This window comes from Drosophila sechellia, chromosome 3L, assembly GCF_004382195.2.
Source record: "Drosophila sechellia strain sech25 chromosome 3L, ASM438219v1, whole genome shotgun sequence".
In the NCBI taxonomy this organism is placed as follows: domain Eukaryota; kingdom Metazoa; phylum Arthropoda; class Insecta; order Diptera; family Drosophilidae; genus Drosophila; species Drosophila sechellia.
The window spans coordinates 17,707,158-17,725,403 of NC_045951.1; the positions used below are offsets into that span (position 1 = coordinate 17,707,158).

An 18,246-nucleotide genomic window follows, 5' to 3' on the forward strand; every position below is an offset into this window, starting at 1 on the left:
GCGCTATATACAAGGTCGAGTAAAGATACTTAAATTAAAAAACGGATTAAGTAGCATTGGGTCAAAAATATAAATTTCTTGTGTTTCATTCTGATTTTTTTCCATTTGCTTCGTTTTTCTTTAACTTTTTGTTCGAGTCTTTATGGCAAACCAAAAATCTGTACGACTTTTGGGCGCTAGGCCACAAAACTTTACCGAGATCATCGTGAAAACTAATTAGCAATAAGCAGGGGATAAAGCAAGGATGGTTCCCTAATTTAATCCCCTGCTCACTTGATGCAAACAATTTACAAAAATAATTTTTCATTTGGGTATGGTTGTAGTATTTCTTTGTTTTGTGGTAATTCAAATTAAGATTGATACATGTGAACGCGAAAATAGTCTATTGTTTTGCTGGGAAATGTCCGGGACTGGGTGATATTGGATTGGATTGGATTTGATTGGGACTGTCACTTAGGCTACACAAATAATATTGCTTTATATACAAGTAAACTTGTGTCCGAAGACAGCGTAATAAACTCACTAAACCGACTTAGACATTCTAGAAAGTAGAACTAAAACGCTTGGCGAACTTAATTCTAAGCTTTTCGTTAATTTTTGTTTATGTTTCTGTGTTTCACTTTCTGCTTTTTATAACATTTCTCATTGTAAAAAACGGTTGATGTAATTGTATTGTATAAATCCATGAGATCAATGCGATTTTTGGGAATTGGTTTTTCTTTCTTTTTGATTGATTTTCTTAATATTTTCGCTATGTTTGCTTTCATGTCACTGTATTCGATTAGCATTGAAACGCCCGGGAAATTCTAGCACATAGTGAAAATTGCCTATAAAATATGTTTTCCTCTTCATTTCTTTTTTAACTTTGGCTAGCTGCGGAGATCAATTTTCATTAATTTCCATGGTGAGAGATCATTAATGTGCATTCCAAAAAAGACTGTGTACGAATGGGAAAACTATCTCTCTTCTGGCCAAGTTTCAATCGTTTTGCCATCAACCTCCTGGGCGTGGAGCTTAAAACTATTATATTGTGAGACCAATTTGAATATGATGATGAACAAACAATGACAAAAAATATTACAAATAAACATAAATCATAAGAAATTTAACTAAAATAACATGACATAAACCGTAGACACAAAACATCACAAAAATGGCATAAAAACTATATACAAAATTAATTTAATGATTTTCATTCATTTTTTTGTTGCGTTTTTTCTGCTTTTCTTTCAACAATTAAAGCTAGGTGTGTGCATGTTTTTGTGGACTTATGTTTAAAAAAATTCTACTAGTTAAACATATTTAAAATATTTTTGTTTTTCTTGCAATTCGGAATTACAAATGCGAAGACATTGAAATTGCAGTTTACTTTGTTCTACAATAGAAGTAATTTTGTTTGTTGCTTATGAAAATGCAAGTGTGGAAATGATTAAATGCAAATCAAAGATTATCAAAAGTATCTCAAATGTGGCAGTTTTCTTTTGCTATCTCTCTCTCTTTTTTTGTACTAGTATAATTTGTAAATATCTCTCAAAAGGTTGTACAAAAATATGCATCAGCAAAAAAATAAGTGTGATTTGAGTCTCTTGCCAGTCTAAGAGTTTTCATTACTTTGAGCAGTTTAGATTGTTATATTTCGTTTCGGTTTAGAAATACAAATGCAGTTACCATAGACAAATAGAATATATTGTTCTTGTGTCCCGTCAACCTTCTTAATCTTAGGCATACACATAGCCACACTCTTCGTGTATGTTGGCTGTTTGTGTATCTAACAATCCGTTTACGAATTAATGACTTTCTGCTTTCGCTCCTGCAGTTCAATAAATTCGTTGCACTTATGTACGGTTTAACTACAACTATGTTTAGATCGGCATGTATCTTAAGGGCTAGCTGATTTCACTATAGATCATTCGATTACACGTCTCCTGCGCTTTCATCGCGCCGCAAAGAAGCCACAGCCCATGGCCAAAACGAAAACGGTCACAACAGTTGGCCAAGTGAAGCTGTGTGGTTTCTGAAAGGAGAATAAAACAATAGCATTTAGTTATGTTCAGGTGCGCACGTGAAGGCAAATCTTAAACATAAAGTACAAGTTGCTTTAATACAACGCAATGAACCTCTCATTTCAACCAATAGCTCCCCTGTGCGGCAAAAAATATCTAAAACCACACACGTGACCGAACCACCCCTCTCTCGAACCGTAAATCAAGCGAAACTATTGACTGTCCGGCGGATGAACTTCATGTGGCCTGACCCAAATGGGCGGTCAACTTTTGTCCGGTCACTGGTGTAATTATTTTTCTATACAGCGCACTTGACTCCACCCAACCCGCATCAATGGTTTTATAATTTACACCATTTATTTGTCCAATAGTCCACGCTTCAACGGTTGCAGTGCGGCACGTGTGAATGATGAGGTGGTGGTGGAACTACAACCACCAAAAATCCAACTGACCCCACATTTATTATGCAAATTTGCTTTTCTGCTGTTTTCGCTCGAATTTTAGTCTATATTTTGATAGGACTATTGTGGCTTCTTCTTTGCGGTTAATGGTATGAAAGGCCATCGAACATGTGGCCAAATTTTGATTTGATTTTTGGCATGAGCAGGAGAATAAATTATGGTGAAATAAACACCATTATGCGAATAAAATGTGCTTTAGTATCTATAAGTATCTATGAATTAAGTGACACATTTTAGATGTGTAGGTACAGTTTGTCACTTGCTAAAATTTGTGTTTGGGAATTAAGCTTAATGTGTATAGCTTCCATTCCCTTTCCTTACTTACTATTTTTCCACTCTCAAATCCTTGACTGTATTATAGTTAATTAGAATAATTTAAATGCATTTACATCTGCAGAACCACTAGTTTGCATGCCCGTGCTTTTCAGATTACGGAATTTCTCACGCTCTCATTTAGCAGCTGACTGAGTCTCGGATAAGGTCAGATCCCAGCGAGCCGAGGGAGCCGAGGGAGTCGCTATATAGCTTCCCGATCAGTCGGCAGCTTCCCCAAGGATGAGCCCCCACAATGCGACGATGGGCGATAAGAACGGCCAGGGCAGAGCCCATATGAATTACAATAAAAACAAATCGCAGTGAATAGGAATAACATAATGTAGAACTGAACTGGACTGCAAATGGTATCAGGTCTGAGTCAATGTGTGTGTCATGCGATTGCGATTGAATTTCTTCAAGTTTGCATTTCTTTCAACTGCGCAGGCAAACGCGCAAGAAACTAAAACTAAAAAACGCGACGCGTAAAAAAGTGAGCTCAATGAGGGCCGATACACAAAGGCCCGACTTAGGGGGGCAGGGGCAGGGGGAGGGGGAGGGTGCACATGTGGCTATATAGAGGCGCCTGCCTTGATTAACATAAAGCGGAGACAAGTGACAAGAGCGACTCTTTCACTCCGCACTGCGCAATTAATTTTTATCGCACATTTAGCATGTGCAAAAGTGTTATACATGCCCGGGCCGCACTCCACTAAATACAGATGCAGATACATTTGCGAGCGTATCGCATTCGTATCTGCATCCGAATCTGCGACTCCTTACGCGTACGGCAATTTGTCATTCCTTGCCGCGTATTTTTAGCACTTCTCTCTAGTTGAGCCTTTGAAAAATGTTTGCCACGTGCCACGGACTTAGTGGCACGAACTGCTAGCAGATGTGTGAAGTCCCGAGTTAATGAACTCCCCAACTCATATCCTCTTGTTATTCTAATTGCTGGATAGTTTTGGGCGACTTAAGCAAAGAAATATACTTCTATGTATTTGCAGCAAGATTGTATATTTCCTTTGAGTTTCTTGGGCATTTTTTAAAACCTCAAGTATATTGAACATAAGATTAAGTTGGCAAGGAATGTACTGAAGAACGGACGTGGCTAACTCTTATGCTGATTATCCGAAATGAAAATACCCTTCCTCAGCATGCGAAGTGCTTTCTAGGATAGGTGGCCAATTCTTACCTTCTTCTCGGCCTTCGCCTTTTGTCGCTCTCGCTCCACCTGTCGCTGCTGACTGATGTGGCCATGGATGGCACCGCTCTCCGCTTGGGATGTACCACCGGGCTGGCTGTCGGTATGGCAGACTGGATTATTGCTGCTGGTCGAGTGGCTATTGGAGCTCTTCTTCTTCCGGGGCGGGATACGTCCATTGAACTCCTGCAGACGCTCCCGGCCGGCCGTAAAGTTGTCGTAGCGATCGCCAAACTCGTCCCAAGTGGCCTCATGATCGCTCTGGTACTCGCGCTCATCCTCGCCCGTCGAGGTCAATCGCTTGCTGTGGGAAGAGACGCATAATGGGCACTATGAATATCGCTGCACATATAGACGGTTGACTTGGGAACGTCATGAGCAATTATCAGTCGGTTCGGATTCGGGTTCGGGTTTGTATAGCACTATATGCCACTTGTGTGTGCACATAATCCAGCGACAACTTTGCGATTTCATTAATTAAAAACTTGGCGTTGTGTCGTGGGAATTGGAAAAGGGGTCGGGTGGGCGAAAGGTGTCGAGATTGCGATGAATAATCTAGCTATTTTGCTTGGTACTTCAGTACGAATCAATTTCACAGCATGTGTGTAATGATTTCCAGTCTCTGTTCTTTTGAAGATGTCTCTATATATACCTCATTGGGATAATTAATTGAATGAAATGAATGGAAATGAATTTAGATAAAATAAAAAGTTCGTTATGGAATATTCTTTAACTAAATTCAGCGACTAGCTTAGTTTATATTTATCTCTGATTCGAATATAAGCATAACACTGTATAGCTTTGTATATTTTAGTTGGTCTGAACGGCATCCTATCGTTCGTCTAATACATGTCATAGTTTGAAACTTTCCCTCTTATTCTGTATGCTCATCGATCTGAATCTAAATTCCAGTTTGATTGGATTTGCACCACCCACGCAGTGTATCTTTTGGCACCCTGCATCGCTGGCTACTCACCGTCTGGCCGCATCCGACTGACTGCGCTGCAGGCGCATCTTGGGCGCCACTGGCGCCGATAACGGCGTGGAGGTCGACGTGAGGGGGCTGTAGAGGTGGCCGTGCCAGCCGAAGGCCGCCGATGAGCTGGAGGTGCCCGCACTGGCCGTGTTCGGAGTGGGTGGCGGCGTGTAGCCGGCGTAGTAGTTACCGCCCATACCGTAGGGAGCGGAGTGGTGTGGCATCATGTGCGCCGACTGCTGCGGGTAGCTGTGGCTGCAGTGCATCGGCGGCGCTGACTGCGGTGGCATTGGCTGCGGTGTTGATGGCGCCGGATACGACGGATGTGGCTGCGGCTGCTGCTGCCGGAAGAAGTTGTATTCCTCGCCGGAGGAGAAGCTCACGCTGGTTCGGGGGGTGCGCGGATGGGGATTCGAGTTCGGATTCGGGTGGCCGTGCGGAAAGAACACATCGCCGCCCGTGAAATTGCAAGAGGGGCTTGGCGGCGGATACTGGAAGATTTGCGGGGCTGGAACGAAAGTTAAGCGAATAACAATTTAAATACAGTAGGCACATAATAAGGAAATCGAAATCGAAACGAACTTACTATTATGCAAAAGTCTAAAATATTTAATATTTTGATGATGTACAGTTCGCTTACTTATTATGCCCGTAATAAAGATCACCCAACAATGGATGAGGTAAACAAAGGCGGCATTGGCCGGGTCTGAAATCAAGTCAACTTGAGTCAGTGACAATGTAGGGAAGTGTCTAAGGTCGGGGCGCTGGCGATCCCATTGTCTTGCCAACTGCCACTTAGCCGACTGACTGTAAAACCCGCCGCAATTATGGCAAGTCCTCTCTGATCATAAAACCACCCATAAAACGATCAGGTAGCCCCTACCAGTTACAGGCTTCAGTGCACAATAAAATATAATATCTTCGGTCGGAGCAGCAGGAAGCCACATAATGCTGTTTTTAAGATAAAAGTAAATAAACCACTAAAAGTGGAACGCTGCAATTTGTAATGGCTTTCGGCTCCCTTTGCTTAATTAAGTAATATGGCTTATTTAACAATATAACAACTATCCATTTAAGGCTTTCATCATAAATGGATATGGAACACTTAAAATTGCATCCAACAAATACTATTAAACTTCCCAAATACACCACTTTATCGACATATTGCACTTCTGATACATATCCATGAACAATGGCCCCTAATATTCAACTTATTCGCAGCCTTAAGTATCTTATGAGCCGCCTGCAGATACATTTGTATCCAAGTTGTTTACACGTCATTGGCAATTCTCGTGCTCACTTGTTCCAAAGTATTTCATTTTTTTTGTTTTGTATCTTTAGCAAACATTGCCAAGAGGGTCTACTTGAGTGGCCCAACTTGAAAAGTATCTGTATCTGTCTTCGAAATCTTCCAGCTTAGCATCATTTATGCATGTAACGAGAAGCGTATCTGTATCTGCGATTTTACTTCCAGTTGTATTTCAATTTTTGTATTCTCCTCCCTGTTTTTTTTACTTGCAATTTCATGCAAATCGACAACAAAAGCGTTGATAGGTAAATGCGCTGCCGAGCTGGCCACTTGGTATGCGCATAAATTGTGAGCTCCCCATTAGTTGGGTGTACATTTTCATCTGTATGATTTCTTAATGTTTATTTACTTAAAAAGCCATTGCCCAGCGACAAATGATTGATTGTAATGCAAAATTTATACAAATCGACAGCAGCCGGCGGCAGAAGTACGTGTATCTTACCGATTAGCAGCCAGCAAGCAAGAACGATAATTGACCGCAGGGAATGCCCGACAATCTACCCGATACATCCATCCATCCATCCGTCGGTCTGTGTTTCTGCCGCTTTGTCGGTGGTCAGTGTGCAGATACACAATAATGTCACTCACTGTCAACCTGCAGGCGACTAATTTGCAATTTGACCCAATAGCCTTGAACTCGAATCGAGTCGAAACGAGCCCACAGCTGTTGCATTCGCAGTTGCAGTTGCAAGAGCGCAAAAAATCTGTATTTATTTGCGGGCCAAGATCCGAACCAAAGCAAACGAAGCGAGTTAAGAGCCACTCCTTGCCGCAGCCTTACCATCTGTATCTGAAAGATACAACTGCCAGGCATTTGAAACTAGTTTGCTGCTGGCCAGCAGCAGCTGAGGCAACTCACGTGCGCTCACCGCGCGCCATCGCAAAGTCGCTGTTAACCTTGAAAATCTGCCTGCTTTTGCCTCGGCTTCAGCATCAGCTTCAGAAACGAAGCGAAGCCAACGGCAGGGATCATTACTGCCTGGCCAACTTATATAACTAGCCATGCAATGTCGATGCTGGTACACACAGAAAAATACCAACCCCACTTGGGTGATACAATTTTTCGAGTCATGAGTGGAGAAAGAATAATTGTTTTCTTATATATTCATATTAATTTAATCTACATACATATGTATGTACATATGGTGCTCATCTTCCTTTGCTTCTATTTGTTAAAATATATTATAAACTTTCCGAGTTTATCTTAATAAAGAACATTTGTAGAGGCTTTCCTCATCGTACACAATATCTATGATGAAATTCTAAATCTATGGACATAACAAAAGCATTACAAGCTGTAACTGTAGTGAGTAATGGTTATTAAATATATATATTTGATTTTTGAATTAGCTGAGATAGATAGCGCATTTTTCCATAGATTACGATTTAATCTACGATAAGATTAGCAAACTATCTTTATAGGTATTTAATCTTTGTTTAGGTGAGCGTGCTTGAATTTCTCTATTAAAACAATTGGCTTAACAATAGTGTACGTTTCTTTTTATCGCAGAAAATAATTTTTGTTTGATTTATCTTGATTTATTAAACGCTTAATTATAGCACCTTAGGCTTATATGCGTTATATAATTTACACTATAAATAGGTGATAATGAGATATTGACATCAATTCGTACATGTACAAGGGGTGTACCCTTAAAGAAAAGAGTTAATTTCTTTAAATTTATTTTCTTGTCAGTAGTCTTCCATTTTAATATTGTTTTGTGATTCTTATGATATATTTTCGAGTTTAGGAGGCTTTTCCTGGCCATCTCTATAAGGTGGAAGGTGGAAGATTTTTATGATCACAGCTCAATGCGGGCGATGCAGTAGTTGCACTGTATTTGCTGGTGACGAAACGTGACCAATTGTTAGCAGTATTGTTTTATTCGAACTGCTGCATTCGCTTATATTTCCACGGGCGACAATATGGGCAAAATGTTTAATTGAATTACGAGTGCCAGTCGCATCTGGACAAAACAACGGGGACTGAAAAAAAAAATGCAATTATGTGTATAATTCACTTTAATTCTCCATCGGTTCTATGCGATGTTGCAACCGCTTCTAAGGCCGCTGGGCAGCAGCTGACAAACATCAATCAGGCAAAAGTTTAACTAAGCAGAACGCCTTAGAAAAAGCTCAAGAACAGCTCGGAGGCAGCGGAAAAACGTGAAAAATGCCTCGCTTTAGTTGCCACACAAAAGAACAAATTGTCGTCGGCAACGTTGAAATGCATTTTTAGTTGTGCCTTTGCAGTTGATTGCATTTGCAGTTGCAGTTTGCTGGCTGGCGTACCCGCAGCATATGCTGCTCATTATAACCTTGAAGTGCTGACTAAATGCAAAAAAAAAAGAAAAAATGCACAAGAAAACTACACATAAAAATATACTAGAGTCACCACCGCGCACTGCACGGGTAAGTATGAATAAATACGAGTACGGGCTCGAGTGCTCGTATCTCCAAACAGCCCAACTCGAACAATTGCGTCGCACTTGGGATCGCAATCGGTATCGCGGGCTAAACGAGTTTGCAAAGTGCGAGTTCTATAACTTGGTCAGTGGAACGGAATGGGAAATGCCGTATGAATCGGCCAGATATCGGGTGAGGAAGCTATTGACCAGCTGGGAAGGTAGTTGTGGCTAACAACCTGACCGGCGGAGCGGAGTTTTTGTTAATAATAACCTCATAGATTACTCACAAACTTTAAGAAAATAAATCAGCTAATTCTTTGTAATCAAAAATCAATCTATAGCATACGTAAAGTATAAATCCTTCATATATTCACAGAATAATCTCATGCCATCACAAATCCAAGTCTTCCAGCAAATTGCAATCTCTTCGCCCAAAGTCTCGAAACCTCTCGAAAGCAAGCGGCAACTTCACTTGACATTGACATTTATTGATGAATATTTAATTTAAAAATGAAAACATGAAAAAACAGAACCGAAACAAGCTCAAGATGACAGAACAAAGAAACACTCCATACCGAGAACTCAAAACTGGGGTTAAGCAAAGTCCAAGATTACAACATGATATGCCCCTCCTCGTCGGAATGCCGAATAACTTGGCCAACAAGAAATGTGTTTAAACTGATTTAACAGTTACCACATAACGCCCACACACGAAGAGGAAGCAGTATGAGCTGTAACCACAACCAAAAACAGTAAATAAAAATCCCACAAAAATTACATTTGAAGTCGTTCATTTAAGGCGATTTGTCGTCTGTCACGATGCGAGATTACTAATTTGGTTGGTCAACTCGAGTTTCACTTGATCGTCTGGTCGGTCTGTCACCTCGATTTAATTAGGCAACAACAGCTGCCGATGTTTTCGCCGCACAGTCGAACGGTAAAATTGCTCATGGCCAAGGCACGTGACTAATTAATTGATCTTCAGGAAATTGGTAGAGAATTCCGAAAACAATGCGCCGACTCCTGATTAAGAATCTCTGTGTTCTGGCTGTTTCTATATATGACAAAAGACGACTGTTTTACAAATGCCTTTTTTGGGGTTTTTCACAATTCGATCAGTTTTTGTCTCGAACTGCATGTCAATCAGGTGTCGATCTATGTACGAGTCGCAATCTACAGATCAGATCCCGCTGTTAGTGGCCAATTTCGGTAAGCCGCTAATTAGCCATTTGTGGAATGCGAGAAGTTTGTGAATCAAGGAAATATCCAAAAGAGAGAGGTGAAAAATATGCGGAAGCTAATGACAAATTTGGTAATGTCAAATGATTCATGTAAACAGAAGGAGAAAGTTCTCGTCAGATGTTACAAAGATGATTCTTACCATGGCAATTTAATTAACTTGCGTAATGTCACGATGGCAAGGAGAAAGTTTCTTTGTTTGATGATTTGGCAAATCCCGATTGAATCAAATTCACGCATCAATCGTGTGGGAATCCAAGAATACAAACAATACACTCAGTCAGCAGAAATTCTCGACAAAGGTCAATTGTATGAAGATATTAAAGCCCATATCGTCGGCAATTCTAAATTTAAGCTTTGATGATCTAACCCAGTTCAGTTATTTTCGCATCGTGATGCGTTTAAAATATTTTAATCTTCTCGCAGCAAGGTTATACGTAATATAAACGAAACGGGGCCAGCAAACACGCGAGCCATTAAAGCCCACATAAAGCTAATATGAAAGAATTTAATTAAATATTTCAGGAATTAAGAGCCGTTGGAAAACGGCTTTAAAGAATGAGGAAACCCTTTTGAGGGACAGCTGAATGGAATTCCGAAATTCTCCCACCCACATCGCATTTTCATTCTTTGCCAATCTCCATGAGAGCTTTTTCTGGAAATAGCTCAAACGCTTATCACGACAGCCCAGCTAAAACCGGGGAGAATGTGCAGCAAGCTGCTCAATATTTTATCAGCGACAGACAAATGCAATTTTTCAATTTCCTCTCTTCACTCCACACACAACAAAAGGAAAACAGCTTAAAAGGCTATAAAAAGCCAAAGGAAAATCAGGCATAAGACGACGTTCCCAAGGAACTTATACGATGCACATCGATTGACAGGAAACTGAGCGAAACACAAGTCTTTGGTCTTTGCAGTTGTTTGCATATTTTCCGGGGATCCAAAGGATTTTCCGGAAGAGTGGAAAATGGCGAGCATGTGTTTTGTGAGCAAGCGGAGCATTTGAAAATGGTTTGGGAAGACAGTAAAATATAACTGGCTGAATCAGCGTGTAAAAAGGTTCAAACAAATATAAAAAAGTCTTAAAGAAAATGTTCTACACTGTAATTTAAAAATTGTATAGTAAAATATTACAGATGAACTAAACTTTTCTATTAATTATTTGTTATATATATATATATTATTATAATTACTGAAGCTTATTAGTTCTTATTTTTGAGAATCAAAAATTTTAAATAATTGACTTCTAAGCATGTACATACATTTTCCAAACTTCCGCACTAATATATGGCCATAAATGCCATAGCCACTTAACCAAATTTTAAATCTTTGCAACGAGCCAAAAGCATTTAGTAGTTGATTAAACCGAATCTCCGCCCAGTACCACGCTGCAATTAACAACGTAAATGCGAAAATTACAATTAAATAATAAATAAAACTGTACGCCAGCATTCGATCAGATGCAACGCAATTAAAATAATTAAAAAGAGAGAAAAAAAGCAAAACTGCAGCCGCAAAACGGCAAACTGCACGTCTCAACAGCCGCGGCAAAAAGTTATTAATAAATGAATGGGAATTGCATTTGCGACTGGGCCAGACTGGCTGTCTTCGCTGCGTCATCCAATTAACCACCACTCGGAGTTTGCGTGCCCGTAGGGTTATCTATACTCGATCCAGTGGATCGAATGTGCCCCACCAACCCACCAACCCACCGAGCCACAGAAAACACCCACCCACCGACTGCCTTTGGCGTACACAATTACACGAGCTTATTTGTTGATTTAATTGTCGTTTGGCACTTTGTTTGCACATTTCGTAAGCGCATTTGATTTGTTTACCAAATAAGTTGATATTGATACTCCACCCGAGCAGTAGATAAATAGGAGGGGGGTTCTAAGCCCAGTTCATATTTCACTAGTTTACTGAATGTTGAACATTAAATGGTAAAAATAATATACAAAATGGTGTTTTTGTTTTTCAACTCAGTGAAATAAATCAGCTACCATTCCACTATCCTTCCTCATTTAAGCCCCTTTAAACTGGATCTCGCCCAGCGCTCTTTAAAAGCAGGAAAGGAAAACGCGAAGGAACATTTTCCCTTTGGGAATCGGAGAACACCTTCAACGAATGTTCCTTTGAGAGCTCATCGCGAGGAAAATTTGAAAGTTAACTGGTGTCTGGAGCGTTTGCCAGCTTGCCAATTATAACAAGTAGCCAGGTATGATGTCTCTGCCCTGCCGTCTGTTTTGTGCCGAGGAGTATATCCTGTTCTTAGTTTTCCGCCTTTTGATACATATCCTTTTCCACTTCTGCCTTGAGCGTGTCGCACAAGTTGCATTGTCCTTAGTTCCTGAAAAGGAGTCGAGTTGTCAGCGCAGATGGGGGTTTGCCTAGCTTGTCTAGGCTCAATTTCATAACAAAAACTTGAGCACGTTCTATCCCCAACACCCCCCACTGTCCCACGAACTTAACCCGAACGCCTCAGTGCAAACAATTTAGCACGGCCTCAGCGGAGACTTAATCAAAAGCCAACTTAGCCATCCTGGCTGACTACCACCGTCTGAGCCCGATTCAGCCGTGTCCCGTCGCTTATAGTGGCTCAAAAGTGTCAAGTTTATATTCGCATTCAGGTAATATTTTTGCTTATTAGGCAAAGTGCCTGGCGGACATTTAAACTTGAAAAATGTATAAAGTTCATTGCGCTGAGTGGTGTGAAATGTAAACAAACTGGATATGTTATTTTTACTACTAGCTGACAGATTATCTAAGTTTCAATACGCTGAACATACATATATAAATGGGTGGAAAAATACTAATTAAATAAGTTTTATACCCTTTTAGAAGTGTATATTTTGTGAAACAGTCCCTTCTAAAGTTCTGGGCTCAGATGGAAATTGTGTTTGACAGCTGGTTTTCAAGTTTTTTGTTCATAACCATAACCCACTCTCAACTTTTACGATCAAATCATTTTCGAGTAAAGACTTCCGATTCGATTTGTCGCAGCTGTTTCGGGCTGATCGTCATTTATGCCAAATTTATGAAAGCAGTAAAGTCATAAAAAACTGAGTTGTAAGACAATATACAAATTAAATGAAATGTAACAATTACAGACGACGCAACTCAATAAAAAATCTGCATATGTATTTTCAAGAAAAAAATAAAAAAATCGAAAACAAATCCAAAAGGAAACCAAAAATCACGGTCAATGTGAAGGCGAAGCCGGAATACCAACGAAAAGCGAAAAAATAAAGCTGATAACGAGAGAAACAGAAAAAAGCAATGCAAAATATGTAAAAAATAAAACCTCGCCTGTACGTATAAATCAGCTTGGCAACAGGCCAAGCAAATCGAGATGGAAATGACGACGATGAAAAGCGGCGGCAATCCTCCTATCCAACCCTCCTCCTATTTTCCCACCCCCTTCGGAATGCTTTACAGAAAAAAGAGGAGTTCAAAACTTGCGGTTAATCGGAGACCCTGCGCTCCCTCTCTTTCTACAGGCGTAGGCTTCATCTCGCTCTATCTGCGCAGCAGTCAGCTGTGCTTTGTTGCCAGGCAGGATGCGGCAGGAGTCGCCATTTTTGCCGCCATTATGGCTCCTCTTTTCCACTAAAGTCCACATACACGAAGTTGCCGAGCAAAACAAAATGGTTGAAAATGTCAAGTGCGGCAGAGACGCCGGCAGCGAAAAACAACGCCTAGCAGCAGAACAGCTGTTGGCAACAGCCAAGCGAATGATGCGAATTTGCAAGCGAAAGCAGAGCGACCAAAAATTGGAGTTGAGTAAGGTGGGGAGCATTTTTGTACTCTGTGCTGTACCTACATAGGTACATAATATTATCTATGATAACAAAAATCTAGGTTAAAAACTAAATGATGAACCAAAAATGTAATAGTCCGCCAACCTGCATATTAAGCTAGAAGGTTACGCTAGGTTTACACATCTTCCAATCTCCATCCAATTAACCAGCAAATAAAATGTACCTGTTCCCATCACTGATTAAGGAACCGCTGCTGTCATTGCACCTTTTGTTGGGCGCCATTGGGAATGGGTTACGGGGTGGGCTCTGGATGCTGTATGCATAATCCTCTCCCAAAACAAAAGGCTCCCTGCCGCATTTTTTGCTTTTGGTAGGGAAAAGCTGTGTTGGTATTTAGGAATTTTTGTCGGGGTTGTTTGCGCCTCGCATTTTTAGGCTTTTAGGGTTGATAGCTGCTGGCTGATGACTAAGCGCGTTTCTGGCTAAAAGTATTCCGTGATTCTGCCTTGCATGTATGCAAGGCAGATGTGGGGGAACCAGGAAAAAGGGTTCTCGCTTCTTGGTTAACTACAGTTTATCCCTTTCTTGTTTCAAGGGCTTCAAGCATTGTTCACTAGTTACGGGATGTGTCACGATTAGATAAATTATCCTCTTGAGTGGCTAACTGAAGTACATGATCGGCATGCGTTGAGTAGGGGCTTAGATGTGGTTCGGGAAAATGAGATAAGGTGGATTAGAGTCTTTTTAGCAAGTTTTTCAAAATAAATGCGGCGCATTCGAATTTTCACTGGGCGAAATAAATGGTGTCTCTGAATAAATTATGATATTATAGACGAAAACAGATTGAAACGCCCAAAAGTGACTCACTGTAAATCCGAGAAGGGAACGCTTTTTTTCGTCTGACAGCAAAAAAAGGTAACAACAAACCAAATAAAACAGCAAAATAATATAAGTAACAATTCGGTTGTTCGGTGGAACCAAAGAGCGCAGCTGGCAATCATCGACAGCGACAAAATCTATTATGCAAAGGCAACACAAAATTAAGGAACGCGAATGAAAAACCGCAAAGCAAACATGAAAAGCGCGCGCGAAAAAAAAAAAAAAAAAGAAAAACAATAAAAACTGACCGCACTCAACGTGGCCGAGCACAAAAGCTACTTAAACAACCGTTAAGTCAAACACTTTGCAAATGGCCCACACCCTCAACCCGTTTGGCCCCCTTTGGAAAATCGGAAAACTAGTTGCCTAAGGTCAAATGGCGTTTAATAATTTGGGTTTGTCGAGTGGTAAGATATACGAGCAGTACGCTCGAGATAGATATCTTGCAGATACCCAGATACACAGGCACACACACTCACTCAAAAGTCTCAAAAGTAAGACATTCGACTCGAGTTTGGCGCGTGCCAATTAAACGTGCTTAGCTCTGTGCTCCCAGCTCTGTTTTATTGCCGTTGGTTGGTTATGTTTCCCTGGTTTTAGCCAGGTCTTTATTTCCATGCTGGTCCAGCACACGCCCAATTTTTTGCCCAGATATACGAACAATATCGCATGACAGCCAACTCGGCAGTTGTCTTGCATCTGTCTCGGTGTTTCTTTCTTAGAGCTTTGCACACTAAAAGATTTAAGTCGTTGTTGGCGGGAGATTTAACAGCCTAGTTTAGGTGATTATGGTCTTAATGGGATTTTTCGAGCTAGTTACTACGATTAAAGTCGATTTTTGTTCCAGTAAAACATTTTTTAATTTGTAAGATTCCCACTTTTGGAACTTGATACAGTAATTCCCCCATATTTGTGTTTTTTGCAGTTTTGTGACTTCGTTTATTGGGTTAGCTCCCTCCCCCAATCGAAACTTCTCAATTACTTCTCAATTATCCCCTCTTTAAACTTGTTCGATTAATTTTTATTGAATTACCGCTTTTTTTTCGGCTTCCTTTCGAATGTGGCCGAGAAATTTGCCTTGCGCTCTGCCTTTTACATTTTTTTCGCTGATAAGCTGGACAAAGTGCTGATACACAAAATATAAAAAAAAAAAAACTGTGTAAAAGAAAACAAAAACAACCTGGATGCAGTTGACGCAGTTACTCGAAACTGGATGAGTCAACAACCTTGAAAAGTGAAACTTGCACAAGGGGAACTGAAGCAGTTAACAAATAACGTCACAACTGGGCTAATTGCTGACCCATTTAAAAATGAGGGAAACCCTCCGGCTGTCCAGAAACTTTTTTAAAAACTTAGCACTGCCATATTCGATATTAAAAGCGGTAATCCAAAATCTTAAACATTTAACATCGATTTTATAAAAAAAAATGTTTTCTTTATAGATCAAATTTATTAGTTTGAAAATACAAAATGCTAAGTTATTTTTGAAAGGAATATAGCAATTTAAGGTAACTATTTCGAGACAGTCTTGAATAGTGGCGAAGAATTACACATTTTGTTCTTTACAAATTTGATATTTTGGACTTTAAAACATTAAGAAGATGTGTGCGAACTTCTTAAACATTTTGAAATTATTAACCGTATATGAAACGAAACTTCTTTTTATGAGTATCTACAAATGTATTTGAGGTAAACTGCATGGATATCCTGACTAAAAACACAATTTCAAAGTTCTTAAGAATGGAGAATTGAGATCTTTGTAGACTTACCGCTCTGCTGGCTCTGGTACATCCTGACCCACTCGTAGAGGGCGTATAGCACTTGGTCGGTGGGCAATGGAGACTGCATCGGCGTCTGCGTGGCCGACGAGGTGGTGGTGTTCGGCGATTGCGAGGCGGCGCTGCTGGCGCCGTCCGACGATGCGGAGGACGAAGACGAGGCCGAGGAGGCGGAGGCCGAGGACACGCCAGAGGAGGAGACGGACGAGGATGCGCTCGAGGGAAGTGGGTGGTTGTGGGGGGAGGAGTTGCCCGAGGCTCCCGATGAACTCGACGCTACGTCATCGGCGCCGCCCTCGGGCAAATAAAAGGGCACGGCCATTGTGTGGGTGTGTGTGTGTGTGTGCTGGCTTCCTTTTTGTCCTTATCCGCTTCCTTCCTTCCTGTACTTTGTTGGCACTTTGCTCTTCTTGTGATTGTTCTTCGCTGGTTTGTTTTGCTTTTTATTTTGTGTAAAACTTTTGGTTAGAGTTCACTTTAATTGATTTTGTATTTCTTGTGCAAGATTTTGAATATTAGAAACTTTTTCATTTTTCGTGCAGTTTTTTGTTATGATTTGTTTTTATCTTTCTTGATTTGTCAAACAACACTCAAGTCAAGTTTTTGCTCGATTAGTTAGTTTTTCGGATTCTTCTGCGTTTTTCATCAACCCTTTTCGTGTTTAGAACTGATTTAAAAACACAAAACTGTTCACGATGGTTTTCGTTTTTTACTTTTTGGTTTTTTTTTATTCTTTGCTTTTGCTGTTGTCAATTGGGGAAGAGCACTTAAAACGTGTCGCAGACTCAAAGAAAGAGGGCAGGAAACACGTCTTACTGGCTCCGCGGCTAAAAATGAACTGTTCGCACTGGGGCCTCAAACTACGGCAACAGAGCCTCTACCGCGACGTCGACAGAGCGGCAGCGTAGGCGCGCAGCCAGTGCAATCGCAATCTCTCTCGCTCCCGCTCCTGCACATGCACATGCATGCAGGTAGTTGTTAGATGGGGAGGGGGGCCGGGAACACTCCAGAGAAAAAAATATTTTAAAAAATCCCGCTCTTTGCCTACCCTATAATAGCTGAGTGAGGAAGAGTATACTCGATCTATCATGAAATGCAACTACATATATCCATCCCGAAGCTCAGTTAGCATATCTATGGTTTTAATATTGTAAAAATTTAATTGATTGGATTGCGCATACTGGAAAAAAATGAATTGTTGTGCCAGCGCACTAATAGCTAAAGTAACAATTATGACTCATAGATGAACAAACAATGTGAAGGGTATGTCTTAGTTGGTACTCTTACAAAACGTTCTTTCTCGTTTCAACTAAGAGTGAGTGGGCAGGCTGTGTGCGCGTGTATGTGTGGGTACACAAAGATCTTGTCGAGCAGGTAAATTCAGAAGAAGAAGAAGTCATCAGAAGGAGCGAAGAGGCAGTGAATCCGACTGCGCTGCCCAGCGAACGCCAAGACAAGACAAAAACTGAAATTGTACAACACTCTTTGCTTGTGGTTTTTGTTACTGCACTTTGCTCTTGCTTTCGGTTTTGATTTGTATTTGTTTAAACAAGAGAGCGAAGGGAGAGCAAGCGTTCTTAAGAGGCCATAAAACCGTAGTAGAAAGAGTATGATAAATGGGAGTATATTCTATGAGCGGATTAAATGAGTAAAAAAGGTAGTAGAAAAAAGGAGTTTTTAGACAAAGTTTGATTACTTTTTCACATTTTAAAATATTTTGAGAAGGGAAGTTCACAATGTTATCTTATTTAATACTTTTTTTAAATATAAATTTAAAGAATACCATAATAATAAACAAATGATCCAATTTGCCTAGATCACTTTTTATTGGCTGAATTTACATACATATATATGTACATTTATGCAAACAATGATTATTTACTAAATTGTATTTAACAAAATAAATTAAATTG

At 40.4% G+C, this 18,246-nt stretch overlaps 1 protein-coding gene across 1 annotated transcript; it reads right to left on the reverse strand.

Moving 5' to 3' along the window:
- Nucleotides 1–333: 333 nt before the first annotated feature.
- On the reverse strand, nucleotides 334–17,177 carry LOC6618296 (cell death protein hid). Its single transcript, XM_002042533.2, has 4 exons — nucleotides 16,325–17,177; nucleotides 4,957–5,464; nucleotides 3,972–4,284; nucleotides 334–2,014 (listed from the first exon to the last, which is right to left on the reverse strand). The coding sequence occupies exons 1-4, from the start codon at nucleotides 16,653–16,655 to the stop codon at nucleotides 1,934–1,936; spliced, it is 1,233 nt and encodes a 410-aa protein (XP_002042569.1). The 5' UTR covers nucleotides 16,656–17,177; the 3' UTR covers nucleotides 334–1,933.
- Between the last annotated feature and the right edge of the window lie 1,069 nt (nucleotides 17,178–18,246).